The 16,824-nt window shown below is 42.9% G+C and overlaps 1 protein-coding gene across 14 annotated transcripts in view; it reads right to left on the bottom strand.

Annotated features, from left to right (window-relative positions):
* MARK3 (microtubule affinity regulating kinase 3) overlaps positions 1-12,792 on the bottom strand; it is a 64,730-nt gene extending 51,938 nt beyond the window's left edge. For 4 of the 14 annotated variants that reach the window (XM_054825824.1, XM_054825827.1, XM_054825825.1 and 1 more), the window contains exons 1-2: positions 12,036-12,792; positions 3,830-3,868 (exon numbers count right to left, since the gene is read on the bottom strand). In XM_054825824.1, the coding sequence (XP_054681799.1) occupies positions 3,830-3,868; positions 12,036-12,086 (90 nt within the window). In that variant the 5' untranslated portion in view covers positions 12,087-12,792. The remainder of the gene's footprint in view (positions 1-3,829; positions 3,869-12,035) is intronic. The other 10 variants (XM_054825829.1, XM_054825830.1, XM_054825831.1 and 7 more) reach the window with 5 other exon arrangements.
* Between the last annotated feature and the right edge of the window lie 4,032 nt (positions 12,793-16,824).

The following is a 16,824-nucleotide window of genomic DNA, read 5'->3' as shown; positions in this document are numbered from 1 at the left end:
GGTTACGATAACAGTAAAGTATTTTTTCATTTCCTGACAGCCTGTTTGTGAAAGAGCAGGTCCCTTCATGTCCCTTAGTTCTCAACTCATGGTTGAGGTCTATACACCAACTTCACTAATTAAAGTATTAGTTAGAAATGCTCAGTAGTCTGCAAATATGGAGCAAACGTCTGGCTACGCAGAAGATGACACGCTAAATTCACAGTCATCCTAGAAATCTCAGATCTTACTCTTCCACTACTACTCCTTTTGCTGAAATCCAGCAGGGACAACCAAAAATCTGGCATACAGTAACACTCAGTCTGAAAAATCACTGTAGCATAAGGATGAGAGATCATAACTCAAGAACTAACCACCATTGTACAGGCACAAACGAACAAATCCATGCTTGCATGACACTTGGCAAGTTTCACACTGTTTGATAACCTGATGTAACCTTGTGACCACACACTCTGGCATCTTAAGTTCCTTGGTTTGTTAATTTGAGTGCAACAGCTGTGATCAAATTATTTTTAAAAACACATTCATTTCATTTAAGAAATACTACTGATAATAGTCTATGGCAACTCTTAGAAAATTGTTTCAATAGATACTATTTAAAAAACCCACCATGCACACACACAGTGGTGCGTATGTTTTACTATGGATCCGGCTTTAGCTTCTCCTCACTGCCTGACTACTGCATTGTCATTAGATTTGTACTTCCCATATAGGTACTTAATTACTATCATCACATTACCCCTTCACTTTATTAAGTTTTTTTTAATATATATATATATATATATTGAACTCCCTCAACAGGCTGCTGTAAGAATGATTAAAGACAAGAAAACATTTCTTGTAGTTCTTTTCAGAACCCTCTCCTATTTTTCCAAAATCGTTTTGTGGGGCTCATGCTAGAGCTGGACATGCCATACTAACAGCAGGTGCAGTAGGACTAAACACAGAGATTGCATCTTCTGTTCAACACCCCACTGATTTTACATGGGCAGAACTAGCTCTTCTCGGCAGAACACCATCTGTATCTGACCACCCAACACCAACTCTTACTCTTTTTAAGAATTATAGCTTCCCATTCCCTTACCATGCATAATGACTTACAGTCCCGGTTCCTTACATGCATGATCTCACATTTGGCTAAAGTGAAATGCAGAGTTTCCTTACATGCAGGTTATTACGTGTTCCTGATGATTGACCCATCCTGCCCTATTTAATACTCAAGCAAACTTTATCCTAGTTTAGAGGAGCAGTAGCATACACTTCTTCCAAATCACTAATAAATGGCAGAGGAACAAGAAGCACATCCATAACAAGATCCAGTAAAAATTCAATGCTTGATCACAATTCCTTGTTCTCACTATTATCTCAAGACCTATGACAACTAGATAAGTGTTTATCAATCAGTAACTCTCAAGAAGAGGAAGGACAAGACCAGTCACCCAGCTGAAGTCACTACTAAAGCCAGTGAAATCCTGTATGAACAATTTCGCTATTTTGCATGTCCTTAATGCCAGGCTGGTGCTGGTTGTTCAGGTCATCTTATTTACCCCTGTATACACTGGCACAGCAGTGCCAATCCTCCACACTTCCCGAAATTTTGACTTCTAACAAACCTTGCAGCATACAATGCAGAGAACTTCTGCCAGCTCCTTTGGTACCTTTCAGTGTCAAGTTATTCAGACCAGCTAGAAAAAAGCAGCAAGTGCTGATGCTAGATATTAACATCCTCCTACATCACTACCCCCAGCAATCAAGAACTGGGATGTTCTGTACAGGGCCACAAGAATATTTCTTGAATTTATTAGAGGAAGGCTCACCTTTAGCTGAAGTACAGCATCCCAGGAATACAGCTGTACTATTTACATTGCACTACACTGAGTTGATAACCTACCTCAGAAAACTAAGTATATCATAGCTATTTAGACTATAAGTCTTTCAAACCTGAGCACGTGGCACAGGCACACAAGCTGCCTTCAGCAAGAGCCAGCCTGCCTCCAAGCATGGCTTATTAGCTTAGGTTCCAGAGCAGAAAGATTCAACAGTAGGCTGCTTCTGCACCACACAGCTGACTCTGAAAAGCATCTGTGCTGTCTTGTGCCTGAACTAATAAACTGTGTCAGACCTGAGCCAGCTATTGAGACATGGGCATCACGTACCATGTATTCCCAAACCAGAGAACCTGTGTACAGGTTATTCAGAACTAATCTTACTCATATCCTACTTTATATAAACAATATTAGGTAAAAGAAAGATTCTGTTATACTAATAAATTCTGTTCCACATATTAACTGGAGTGGTTTACTATATCTTGAGAGCTTCACTATCCTTTGTTGAAGAATGAGTTCTTATGTCCTACCTTTCCCCCCCCATGCTTTCTAGCTTTGCACTTAAAGGCAGGAATTAACAGCCGTGAACTTCTTTGGACTAGAGTTGATAAATTTAACACAATCTCCCTGTACAGAGGTTTGCATTTCCACCCTAGCCCAGCTTACTTCTTTTCAAGAATATGACCTTTTTCAGCTGTGGTTTTTGAATATCAAGCTGTGTATTTCTAAGCAATTCAGTTCTCTCCAACTGACTTGCTCATAGCTGTGCTTCACTCTGTAGAAATCTGTCCATTTGCAAGCACATCTAATTTGGACTTTTTCACTTCACATAAGTAAATCTATCAGCAAGTCCTTCCTCTGTCAAATACAAGATTATTATATTGAACAGAACATAAGCTTTCTAAAAGCTGCAGAAAACAGCTTCTCAGTTTCAACACGGATTTTCTTTTGCTTTTGGAAATGAAGAAAAAAGAGGGCTTGGTAGCATACAGTACTAAAAGGCATAAACTCAAAACTAAGAGTGTTTCTCCCACCCAAATCATTTTCAAGAAGCCATGATAGGTAGATGGGAAGCTAAATGGTATAGGCAAAAAGTAAAAATATAGATGGTCCAGGAAAAGTTCAAAGTCAGGTGTTGGCTTGTATAGCATTTGGCTGTACTCAGCTACCTCCCAGGGCAGTTTCCTCAGCAGCTACTTTGATGCAACAAAACCATCACCACAGATTAACAGCTCTAATCTCAGCCTGGAGAAATAGCAATAGCATCCTCTGCTCTAAATTGAGATGCAGGTCATTTGTCTTTTCCCAAGCAGACCCTCAACTCCACAGATTTTGCCTCCCTCACCCCTGACCCTCCAAAGATTCTGTTAAATTTCAGGCTTCTTTTCCAGGTCCACATTTATATGGTTTCAATAAGAAAGGGGGGCTGTCTTAAAAACAAGCATGTGTTTATATGTAGTTTCCATACATTGTGGTAGGTGAACTGTATCTCCTGGACGCATGCTCTGTATAAGAGTAACACGATACTCACCATAGCCAAGGGAGTCCCAAAATACCTGTCTTCATGCAAAGACAGACCATTATACTGCAGATAGGGAGCTGAAGCAAGGAGATTGGATACTTTGTGTGGCTTCAGGCTAGCCAGTCACCATCTCTTTTAAAATAAGTCTCCTGAAATCCACTTATGAAAGACAGCACCTTCTTCTGTATCTTGGCATGCATCAGGTTCCATTTCAAAATCTTTTAAATACTTTAAAGGGGCTTTTTTTTTTTTTTTTTGCACATAGTAGGAGGGTTCTCTAAAAAACTATCCATTTTCAAGCCAACAAGACAATTTCTAGCATTAAAAAAAAAAAGCATTCTTCTCCTCCCCCCAGCCCCACCCCGGTATTACTCAACTCAGAGGAAATGGAGTAAACCATCTTCATTTGCGAGAGACCTCAGTGTGAGGGAGGGAGTGAGCCTAAGACCAACTATACTTGGAACACAACACAAAAACCCACCTTTTCGCAAAAGCCTTCCCCCAATGATGAGCCGACATCCTTTCATAGCCAGATAATGATTAGCATGAAAAGAAAGAAAAAGAAAAGAAAAGAAAGTAAAAAGCAAATGAAGTATGAAGGTGCCGATAACTGAAATCTTTTTGGTAGATGTTAGCTTTATCCAGTATCTGTATGATTAGCAATTATCTTAACATTCAGAGCATTAGAAACACACAGGGCAGAGGATGACTAGTATCAAAGTTCTTATACTGCTTAAGAAGGTGCCAACAGCTGACAAAAACCTGGAAGAGACAGAATCTGATATCCATTCGAAGAGCTGAAAAACATTAAGAAATTAGAATGACCAAGACCTGCAAAAATCCATGTTTATTTACAGTAAGTAGGAAGCTTGCTTTCTAAAACAGGGAGGACAAATGGTAGCAACATTTTTTTAAAGCGTTTATTTCATACAACAGTGAAAACCACCTTCTTGTCAGCCAAATGAACGAATAAAATGTAATCTTACAAAAGTCTCTAGGAATGTTTATTACCTTAGCTGTTACCTCATCTTTGTATGAAATACTATGAAGTGATATTATAGAATTTCTTGGAAAGCTGTCAGACCAGTAGCAATCATGATAACCTCATTCAAGTCAACATTTTTAATTGTAATAAGAAAAAATTTGTACTTAAAGCCTATCCCTTACAATGTTAATAATCTAAACATTCCAGGACGTGATGAACATTTGAGACACTAAATTGTTTCATTACCCTAACTTGGGCACACAACATACATATACATGGTAATTTCTGGCTGCGCACTCCCCACCATCACTTTTATTTACAGAAAAAAAAAGTATCAGGAAATATATCATAGTTTTTTAAAACACAAACATATTTTAAACAAAACACATGAAGACAAATTTCACTCCAGCCCTTCCTAACAATGTGTTGTATTTTATTTCCCATTTATCATTAATATCTCTAAAAACCATACAGACTGCTGAGTACTACTCAGTGTAAGAGAAAAAAGGTTGGCCCTAAGGATATTCACAGAGGTAGCGTCTTATTGCGCAGATACATCCGTGAAACAGCACAGCAGGGCATCCTGTGACTGCTGACGAAGGAATTCTACTGGAAAGTCAAAACACAGACTTACATTTCTGGCAACCACCAAGAGGTGTCACAGCAAACACTCAGCCACAATTGTCTATATACCAGTTACTGCTCTGGGAATCCCTAAGCCATCATATATTATAAAATATTACATTATTTTCCTATATTATAAAATAGGAAGACATCAGGTGAAGATGTCCTGTACTTGTCCTGATTTTACTTCCCTCCTACCATTGACCAGCGCACAAATCGGGACATGGAACGAGGTGCATTTTGTCAGATGCAGTATGCCTGTGCCGATGTTTGCATAACCAATTCTTTGGTTCCAGCACATAGAATTAAAAGGCAGTTTTTAGACTAGCTCACTGCACAATCAATCTTAAGGGTGAATAGTCGTGGCTTCCACTTCATGAAATTTTAAGTGCTGTCCTACAAAGGAAAATGCTATCCAACATGGCACTAAAGTTATCAGTCCACGAAGGCAGATTTATTCACTGAAGTGTTGCACAGCCCTACCATTGCAGTGATCGAATGGAACAACTGAAGAGGGTCAGAACTTTGCAAGGGAGACAAACAGACCTTCTAGAAATAGATTATAGCTGGTAAAGGAGAGAAAACACTAAGTTGGATGCTTCCGTGATCAAAAGGTGAATAATTCACTGTGCAATTCTCAGCCTACCATAGTACTCATTTATTTAACTGGTACGACACTTCATGAGAATGAGTGGCTAGTTTAATTAGGTCATATTTGTCAAACAACAAGTTTAAAGGCAAAACCTGAAGAGTAAATACAATTTTTATCACACACAGGCTATACCTCTTGATACACATTCAGATGCTCCTTAACCTCAATGGGGAGGGAGAAATAAAGGAAAAAGCAGGAGCAACAATCAGGACAAGGCAGCTACAGCTCAAACCGAGCAGAGCAATGGAACTCTCTACACTGGGCAGCCTGATGGAGGCAGACAGTATGGACTGACGTACAGGAGACTTTCACTTGGCAGTGGGAGTATTGCTACCCAAAACAACACTTGCACGCTCACAATTCTGGCCACAGACCAGCAATGGGAAGAGGTAAGTGATAACTGCACCACTGCCCTGAAGATCAGAGAGGGAGAGCAAAGCACTGACAGCCTTTAGTGAAGGAAGAATGCTCCCCTTTGCAGACACGCGGACTCTGTCTCAGGAGTCCTTTCCATGTATAACCACTACAGTCTCTGCCGATGTATTTGACATCATTTGGTTCATACTCTATGCAGCATATAAGAGAGAGGGAATCTGTAATTCCATGATTAGCACTGAACAACACAACAGTGAAGAAATCCTGCTTATATAATCAAAAAGATAAGTCTGGTGCCGGTTAGAAAAGCTTTTTAAAAGCTCTTTTGTTGCTTCACATTATCAAGATCTGACATTCATCGTATCTTTCAAGCCAAAGTTTCTTTACTGCTGATTAAAATGGAGATTTATTGACATCAGCCTGGGGAATAATAGCTGAAGAGCCAACCATATTCCATTCTTCATCAACAATACTGCCAACTAAGTTGTTTCCAGAATCATCACTGTCAGTAATTACATGCTAAACAAAAAAAACCCAAACACCCTCACAGTTGGTTTTCAAAGACCACATTGAGCTTGCAGATAGAAAACTCTGCTTAGGCTTTAATCCTGCAGGAACAAATTTTATTTGAAAGTTTTGTTTATATGCACATACACACGAAGCTCAACAAGTTGCTGCTTTATGGGCCAAGAATTCTTCTTAACCCAATGGTTTCATCCAGGAGACTGACTGGAAGGTTATCATAAGTGTAGTCAGTACCTTTCAGGTTTATGTTTTAAGAGCAGTAAGCATCTAATCATCATACGTTCTAAAGATTTTTCATTGCAGATGATCTCCACGCTAAGCAGAGCCAACCTTGATATGCCATGAGCCTAAAAAAAAAAGAGTGACCTCCTTTTTTGACCTGGCTGACATCCACGAGGCAGCATTACTTGACTGAGGAGAAGAAGAGGAAGTTGCAAACACAAGCTACTTATATATCATATGAAATGGAGATCTGGAGAGACAAATGCCTCCACTCTTAGAATTCCTTTGACTTGAGTCAGCTGAGACATGTAGTCAACAGGAATTGTCCACTTACATCAATGCCAATATGTCTTTTGACTAGAATTAAAATGGAGAATCGAGCAGGTAAGGATATTAGGTGAGTGGGTAAGAAAAGTTAGTAAGAAGTCTACAAAGTTGAGTGTGCTAAACCCTGTATTTCCTCATTTATTTTCTTTCAATAATTTCTGTGATTGTGTTGTTTTTCAGACTGCTACTTCTAAGGCCACAGTTTAAATCATATTCAGTGGTGCTAATAAAATACATGAACTAAGTCTGACTTTTTAACAACTTCTGGAGTAAGGTCCTGTAGCTTAGTTTTTCTGAGTAACTGAAATAATGTAAAAAGGAAAAAAAGAAGTTTGTTTCCAGGAGCAGAACACCACAATTTGTGAGAGGTGCACCACTGCAGTTATAGGTCTCTCTAGTTGTGGCACAACTCAAGTTATCTTAGCCCCAGGGTGCTGTCCTATGACTGGCTTAAATCAAACCAAACCAAAAACAGTAAGAAGCATTTCTAGCCTTCCCCACCTGAACTGGACATTCCCATCCTCTCCTCTGTGTCAATATGTGCAGCCACATAGAACGGGGATAAACCCTCTTTTCTTAAGGATTAATTTCAGTCAGGTCAGAGAGCTGACCAGACTCGTCATACAGCCCTGCAGTAATTAGTGCTGGCACAAACCACAGGTGGGAAGAGGCAGCCAAGGCTGACACCCCCAGCAGCCCCCTATCAGCTCGTGCTGACAGTGAAACCAAACGATTGAACGACACGGCGCAGGCTGTTTAGCAGAGCTGAAGAATGAAACCTCTCACTTCAAAAATGTGAAAATAAAAACAGTCAATGGCTGACTCACAATGACACACAACCTAATCGGGTCTTTTTTGAGTACATAGTACCAGACTGATCAGGCATCCCAGGCAGTAAGAAATGCACAAAAAGCATTTCCCTGCTCTGTGAAAATTTGGAATTAAAAAATACATCCCAGAGGAACTCCTAAAACATATTTACTTTGCCACCTTCACCTAAATTAATTCAAACCAGAACATTTATGACAACTGGTGAAAAATACAGAAGAACATAGATGGTCCCTGGAGAAGAAAATCTACCAGAACTCTTGACCAGAGCCGCACTTCCCTCCTTACCCCCTTCTAAAAAAAAAAATAAAAAAAATTCATGCTATGGAAGAAAGCATTCTGATTACAGATCTATTTGTAATAGGAGAAGACTGATAAATAATATATAGAATAATGTGAGCACGTATATTGTCTGCAAATGCTCTAATGCATTTCATAGCTAATTGGTAATAAATCAAGAGGTACTGCACTAACCTTCACAGTATCTTAAAAGTAAATTTTTGAACCTAACCCTGCCTTTACTAAACCTTTTTAAATAAATAAATTGAGATACTTTTGAGGCACAGAATCCTTTTGTGTAGGCTTGTACAAGCATAGTTGCCATCACACTGGCATTTTTCAATAGCAAATTTTTCACATTAGGCACAGTCATGGAGATAAGACTGTATTTTAGTTTCGCTTTTCCTCAAATTACTTGAATTTTGAATTCAGATTGGCTTGCAGTACCAACACATTCAAAACAGTTAACTTTTTTCCTCCCCACAAAACCCAGAGCCGTGCAATGAACACAGAGGTTCAAATTAAACTGTTTAGTCTAAGATTTTTTTTTTTTTCTATTTCATGCTCTTAAAAAACAAAATCGACCAACTGCCATACCACCTGTATTTCCTTGTTTCCACCTACACTTCTCTATCACTTTCTCACTCTTTGGGAATTTTTTTTAATGAATATTTGTCCTACTCTCCATAATCTTATTCCTTCTGCTCCTATTTCTTTGTGACTGGTTGTCCTCCGTCCTGCCATATGCACATTTCTCTGTGCCTCCTCTTTTGTTTTCCACCATCTATCTTCCTTTCCCATTGAGTTTCCACACTCATTCCTCTCTCATCTCCTCTCCCTTCCTCCTCATCACTAGTAAAACAGGTTTACTCATTCTTCTGTCACCTAAAGGTCCTTCTTCTGTGTCTACCCTGTCTCCCAGTTGTGGATGAAGGAGGTTTCTGCTGCCTCTGTTGTTTTTTCTCCCACATGCAGGACATAATTCTGAAGAAGACAGAAAAGATTTGATCCTCTCATTCATTTCTGTCCCCTACGCAGCTGGCAGCCATTGCTGCACAAGACATGGCCAGAGAGAAGCTGCTCCACCTTTGCGTTAAGAAGGCAGCTCATCACAGGCCAACAGCCAGCTTCCAACTGTCCAAGTGTGAAGTTCCTATGATCACAGATCATCTGGGATGCCTTTCCTCTCAAAACCAGGTGACTCGAAGCCAAATTCTTTAATCTCAAAGGCACTAAAGGCTTGATAGCTGTGAGTGGCTTTTGGAGAAAGTCACTGTGACAGTATTTCCACTTCAGCAGTGCATGTCTCGATAAGAAGTGGTATACACTGCCTTAAAAAAACAGTACGGACAATTATACCTTGTCTATTCAATGGGAGTTGCCAACCACTGAACGTGGTTAACTGCAAGCACAGACAACGATAATTTACACTCATCGTCATTCTGGAGGGTAACTTCATTTTCAAAACTGCAAGTATAGGCACGGATAAGCTATGATCAGCATGCTTCAACCAGATTCAACACCAGCCAAGCCTTTGTCAGCAGTGGTAACCTTCCAAGCAGAGAGAAGGCATTAAGGGGGTCCACAACCATGGCCCAAAGACTAGCTGAATACCTTGGCACCTCTCAAGCCTCTTCCCACTTGAGCTTCAAAGTGTCCTATGAATATTTAACTAATTAGACTTCTCTTACGTGAAAGAGAATCAAGGGCTCAATTTATGTGCCAACACAATACGTCCAGCTTTAGGGTGACAGATCAGTTAGTTGAAGTATCAAAATCACCACATTTGGTATTAAAAAAAGAGACCTGGCATTCACAGCCATAGGGCTAATTCAGACAAAGTAAATGTCAGAATTAATTTCAGTTTTAAGCAAGGCTGAACAGAATGCATTTTGGTGAATTTCTAAATAGCTGATGGCCAGAACATCAGAGGCAGCTTATTGAGGGATACGGTATTGTAGTGGGAGGTGGTGGTTCAATGCATTTGGTGAGTACTCTGATTAATCACTCCCTGTCAATATCACTACCTACAGGTATTTCTGTGGTCACCAGCCCTGATTACAGCAGTTGAAAAATATGCCTTAATCTAAACCTAAGGCAATTAACCTGAAAGCAAGACAATCCATGTATGTTAAATTATGATTACTAAAGAGAAGTTAGACCAACATTTTGAAGTGAGAACAAGGTGCCTTAAGTGGAAGACATGTAAAAATCTAACTTCAAGTGCTAGAACACACAGCTTGCGAATCATGTATTTCCTTGAGCACCGTTAAGTTATCCATATTAGAGTTTGAATTAATTAGATAACCTGAACAGTTTCTAAAATTATTTACTGGGTGGCCTCCACACATATACATGGAGCTTGAAAACCTCAGTCAGGTTTGCTTATAGACTAAAACAATCATCCAAATAAACTTTGTATAGTATTTCGTAGAGTATGTTACAACTTCAACTCTCCCCATGGCATAGGAAGGGCCGCATAATATTTTAATTATTTTCTTCCACAAGGCAGGAAGCTCATTGAGATTTTACAACCAAATATGCTTAGTTGGCTTTTTGCTCAATACAGCCCTTAGCCTGCAGGTTGCATCTAGTGCTAAAACAAATAAAGATCACAGAAGTTAGAAGTACGTATTATGTCAATAAAATCTAAATCCCTAGTAATGCAGTAATTGTTCCATGCAGCATGTTTTCTAATGCTTTGTCTGGTCTTGTTCTAAACAATGGGGTTACCATCACTTTTCTTGGACTATTTATGGTCTGGAACAATCCAACAGCTTTTTCTTTATTAAACCAAAGTTTCCACTTTTTATGCCAGTCCAAAACATAAGCAGTCCTTGCAAAAAGCCTCCTCTGTCAAGCTTAGCATCTGCCTTCTAAAGAATATCAGATAGCCTTTACAGAAAGCTGAATACAAAGTTCGCTGATCGACTTATTTTAGACTACAGTGAGTGACAACTCCCTTCTGTTTATCATTTGGGGACATGTCAGAGCCTATGCAGAAAAATTGTTAGACAGGATACACCAGGATCAAGTAAGTCTTAACTTAAAATAAATACAGTTCCTATCTACAGAAAGGGAGTCTCCTATTGAGCTTCATTTGTGGCTATCTGCTCATGTGGTAGGACTACTTTTTTCCCCCCTTTCTTTCTTCCTTTAGCACGCAACCAGTATGATTGTTAGCACAACGTTTGACTCAATCTTGTAAATAAAAATGTCAATTCCTAAACCCTGGCTTTGTTAAGGAAGAAAGAAAAAAAAAGGGGGGGGGAAGGACGAACAGGCTCTCTTATCTAGAAGATAGTTCCTATAAAGAAACCCTTTTAATGTCATCTGAACAGGTGACTAGTCTAACAGCGTCATTACCATCGAGAACCCTGCAAATTAAGCAGGGAAGCGGCCTATTATCTAGGTCACCTAGCCCACCCCTACCAAAGCTGAATTATTTCCATCTGTTTACCAGAGGTTTATTCGACTGCTTTTAGCAGTAAGTTCGCATATTAGGAGAAATCAGCAACCCACCAGGACCCCGCTCCCCACCGCGGATCTTCCCTTCCCCGTTACCAACACAACAAACCCGATCCTCGCCACCGAGAGCGACTCGAACAAGGCGCTAGAGAGGGGACACCGGGTTTGGGGATGGATGTCCGCAAATGCTATTAAATAGGCGAACCGTGCGGTGGGGGAGTTAACAAATAATTAATTTAAAATAAATCGGTAATTTGGGAACAGTACAAGCGGTAAGAGGTTAATGACAGCCCTCCGAAGAGCGATGCCCCCCCCCCGGCTAGCCGGGACCCAGCGCCCCCCGGGCCGGCGATGGCCGGGGAGGGTGCGCGGGCCGGTCCCCCCGCGGCCGGTGGTACTCACGTTCTCGGTGTCGCGCTCGTTCACCGTGGGCAATGGAGTCCGAGTGGACATTTTACTTCACTCGGGCGGCCGCGCTGCCCGCGACGGCGGCGCGCGCACACACACACACGGGCCCCCGGGCCGGGCTGCGCGTCTGCTCGGAGATGGTGGTCGCAGGGAGCCACCATGAAGGACGAGGTGGCTGGCGGGGGGCGGCGTCGCGTCGGTGCCCCCCACCCTCCGGTGGCGCCCCACGCCTAAGCTAGATCCCCCTCAGGGAGCTGAGCGGCCTCGCCCCCTCCGAGTCTTCTGGGCTCATCCTACAGCCAGGCCGGGGTCCGCGGGGGTCAACAGCGGGGAGGGGGGCGCCTCATCAAGCGGGGAGGGATGGAGCCGGGGGAAGGGAGGCGGCGAGGGAGCGGCTACGGAGAGGGGGGAAAACGCAGGGCGGGAGGGGAGGAGGAGGCAGCGGGGCGCCGCGCAGCCCAGCTCCTCTCGCCGGCCCCTCTCCGCTGCAGCCGGGGCACGGCGGCTAGCGCAGGCCCGCCGTCGAGGGGGCTCCCCTCTCCTTCCCCCGCCGCGACCCCGCTTCACCGGGCCGCCGCTCGCATCCCGGGCCGCCTCTATCCGCCCGCCCCAGGCTCCGAGAAGACCGACACCCCGCGAGCCGCAGCCGAGCTGGGGAAGCTGGGTGCCTGCCTGCCCGCCCGACACTCGCCTGCCTGCCCCCCGCCCCTCCGCCGCTCCCGAACGAGCCAAGATGGCCGCCCGGCTTCCTCCGCGCCGAGCCCAGCTCCGACATGAACCGGAAGGGCCCGCCCCCCGCCCGGCCGCGCTGGGGAGGCCGGCGCCGGCGGCTTGTTGCTAGGGGCCGCGGCGGGGCGGGGCGGGGGCGCCACGGGGGGCCGGCAGCGGCGACCGGGGCCGGCGGAGGGGCCGCGACGGGCCCTTCCTCGTGTGGTGATCCCCGTCCCTGCCCTCCGGGGATCGGTCAGCGGGAGCCCTGCCCACCCCCGGGGCCCAGCCTGGCGCCGCGCAGTCAGGGCTCGGCCGCCCTTCGCCTCCCGGAGCAGCGCCAGGGCGGGGGGGGTGGGGTGTATGTTCTCTAAACAGGCCCTCGGGGAGCTGCGGGACCCCCGGTGCGGCCGGGCCGGGCGTGAGAGGAGAAACGGTGTGAGCCGGGACGGGCAGCTCAGGTGTTGGGGAGCACGGAGGGGATGAAGCCGCGGAGGGTGGCTGGAGAAATGGCAGCATCTCCTCCCAGGGGAGCCGGTCCTCAGCCTCACGTCTGGGCGCCCTGAGCCTGGTGTTGGAACATCTCACCGGGTGCAGTCAGGCAGCCGGACAGTGTTACAGCACTGCCTTTTCATACCAACCTGATGCCTGGTTCATTTGGTGGAGGAGGGTGGAAGCCTGGGCTATCAAAACATGCTTCGTATATCCAGTAGTTACTCTGCGTGCTCATTTTTAATTGTACAAGGAAGATCTCAGCATAGTCATGAGTAGAGCTAATTCTGAATTAAAAATGAGAAAAGAAGTAACTTGTGTATATTCAGTATATAGGTGGTTTAGAAACAAATCTATTTCTGTTTTTTACAGAGAAAATAGGAACCTCTGTAGAAAAAAAAAATGCTATATCTGGTGGGATTTGTAGAAATTTGGCATCTCTGGGGATCTGGCAGCCTAGCGATAACATTTTGTCTTTCTAAAGCATAGTTTATCTGACAAACTTTATGTCTTATAAATATTTACCAGCTTAGCCTTGAAATCCATCCTACAATGTAGGTAACATTTTCCTTGCTTTTAGAGACACAAGCAAAGAAAGATAGCCTTTGAATACTACCCAATAAATAAGTTGTTTGTCTGTTACTTCATCATCAGGACTACAAAATGCTGCACAACACCTGACCTGCAGAAAGACAAACCCAGTAGACTTGCATGGCATCTTATCTTCCTTCCTCACTCTCAAGTTAAGCCTTGCTGTGTCGACAACAGGAATTTTGGATATGAATACTTGCCTCTTGTGTAGATGATCCGTATTTCTGTGCATACATATGCCTCCGTGTATGTATATGCTCAGATGGTACATACTCATAGGGGAGCTGCTCTCTCTGGGTCGCAGGCAGGACCCTTTACACGGAGACGGGAGTGGGATTTACCTCTATCTGGCTTGCCAAGGTCAGTCACGAAGCCTGAAGCAAAGCCAGGAAAAGTATCCAGATCTCCTGACTCTGCTTTTGTGACAGGGCTGCTGCTTCATCTTTTTCTTTTTGGTTGCCAGTAGAATATGTTCTTTATAATGTGTGTGTAAAAAATTGTGATTGACTTAATGACAGAGTCAGAAAAAGGGTAAAAACATCGACAGAGGTTTACTGGGGTTGTTAACCAGACTAATGCTCTTCCTCTGCACTCATGGGGGGCATGAGAAGGCTGAACTGCACACTGAGCTCAGTAAAGCTGTTTGCCTGTCCCGAGCCTTGGCAAAACCAAGGTCTGTGGAAATTCTGTGCACAGGCATAAAGAGGTATTACAGTAAGCTAAGCATCGTGTTATATGTACTTGCGTTGCCGTTCCACGGAAGCAGTAGTCACTCAGATGAAATCTGAACTGTACAATGGTGGATAGTTAGGTGAAAATCCTAGGCCTGTTGATACAATAGGAGTTCTGCTATTGCCCTCAATAAAGCCCACATTTAATACTTGCAGTCCAAATTAAAAGGGACTGGGGAAAGGGTGCAGGAGGAAGGAGAATTGTGGGGAGGTTTGTGTCCTTCAGAGTCATGTTTCTGATTGTCAAAGTGATTTTGAAATAAGAACTTTTGAAGAAGTGCTTGAGACCACAAAAATAACAGCAGCTGATATTGCTGTTTTCAGCAACATTGATTAGTGCTGGTTCTCCCATGTAGCAAAACTTGCACAGGGAATGACAAACTGCACAGCAGCTACTTTCTTTTGTATTTCATTGTTGCTATATTCTGTTTCTCCCATTTAAACAGATGAGTTAATTTCAAAGTGTATTCATTTTCTTTTTAGAAATTGGGCCATAGTAAAAAAACCTGATGGTGTGAGTTTTCTATTTCTTTGTTGTCCATAAATATTCTGCATGTTATCAGGTACTACTTAAGCCGCATTCACAAATCAGAAGGTGATTTTTTTCCTATCTAAAGGCTCTGAAAACTCAGAAAGCAGTCTGATAATCAAATCATGCTTTCTGGTTCTATCGCTAGTGATAGTGACAGCGCTTTCGTAAGTGGGACTTAGATGACAATGTTTGTATGTTATCCAGAATAGGCTGCAGCTTGCGCTTCGAGCTGTACTGGCTACAGCACTACCAGTTGTTTTTGCCAGGAGAGTTGGAGAATATGACTCAAAGACACACAGGAAGCAGATCTGCTAGTTAAGGTGCCTTTTTTATGTCACTCTTTTGGCTGTCACCACACACAGAAAACAAAAGAAAACAATATGATACAAAACAACATCATTGTGGTGAAGAATTTAGATTTCTTTTTCTTCTGGACATGAAAAGTCGCACTAAGAATCTCTTAACGCTGCACAGAATAGACCCTAACTTTAATAGCATTTGCGATCAGAGCAAAAAGATGTTGGAACTGATTACAGTTGCTGGACAAAACATAAGGATTGATTTTAATGTATTCGAATGCACGGGTTTTGAGTCTTAATTCTGGAAGAAGGATTGCAAATGCAGAACTGACTAAGGAATTTTTATTCCACTCACCTCACTTTAAAGGCTGGAGACTGAAAGACATCAGTTGGTAGAGGCAAGTAGAGAATCAGCTAATGTAATTGTTATAGCTGCCTCATTGTGCACTGAAGCTATGACAGTATACACCAGCTGGGAATGTGCCCAAATATTAAATCATTTTAGTTTATACAAAAATATCAGTTTAGACTGATAATTGTTAGCCCTGATGTAATTTTTTTGGTGTCTCTTTAAGCCTTTACAAAACACATTTTAAAATATGTTACATCCACAGGGATGTAACCAGTATTATTCATTCTTATTCTGACGCCTTTTTTTTTTTCTTGTAGAAATTCTAAGATAATCCAATGCAGTGGAAGATTTCCAGGACTGTTTCATCATCAGTGTTGCCTTTAAAACTAATTACTTGTGTTTGAAATCATTATTTGTATTTTTTTTTAAATTTTAACTTCCACAGGATACATAATCTTAACAGTGTTTTATAGTAGGAAGAAGCGTGTGATTTTGAAAATGGTGATGACAAAGCTATTGACAGAAAAGGACTGATTACTGTCTGCAACCTGAATCAATAGTCCGTGCTCAATTATAATGAGGGCCAAGTGCGACTCACTGGAAGGCCAGGGCGACATGTGGTTTTGACAGCAGAAAAAACAATGGAAAGAGAAAAGATCTTCCTCCTCAACTTCATGTCCAGTAGAGAATGAGATGTGAAAGGTGGGAGAAGATTTTGTGCGTGGTGACTTCTTCCTTTGATCCATGCCCATTTAACTTCCAAACTTCCATACAGGAGAAGAGCAAGTCCCTGGGGACAGCAGCGTGGCCGTGGCAGTGAAGTTGCTCCGCATTCCTCAGGTATCGCAGAGGTTCAGGCACTGGGCTGCAACTATGAGAAAACAGGAGCAAACAGTCGTGGTTCCTGGCCTGCATGCCTCATTTAATTCCACACCTGTGAGGGCAAGGACGCTGTGGCCTGCAGAGCCATATGGCATGGTGCATGAGACATGAACCTTCGGGATGGGATTGCTATCAAGTGCCTGAACTGCACTGATTCCACTACTGTTTGACACAAGTGCCTATACAGATCATAGGC

Source organism: Grus americana, chromosome 5 (assembly GCF_028858705.1).
Source record: "Grus americana isolate bGruAme1 chromosome 5, bGruAme1.mat, whole genome shotgun sequence".
Taxonomy (NCBI): domain Eukaryota; kingdom Metazoa; phylum Chordata; class Aves; order Gruiformes; family Gruidae; genus Grus; species Grus americana.
The sequence above is the reverse complement of the archived record's forward strand: the minus strand, read 5'-3'. Positions and strand labels throughout refer to the sequence as shown.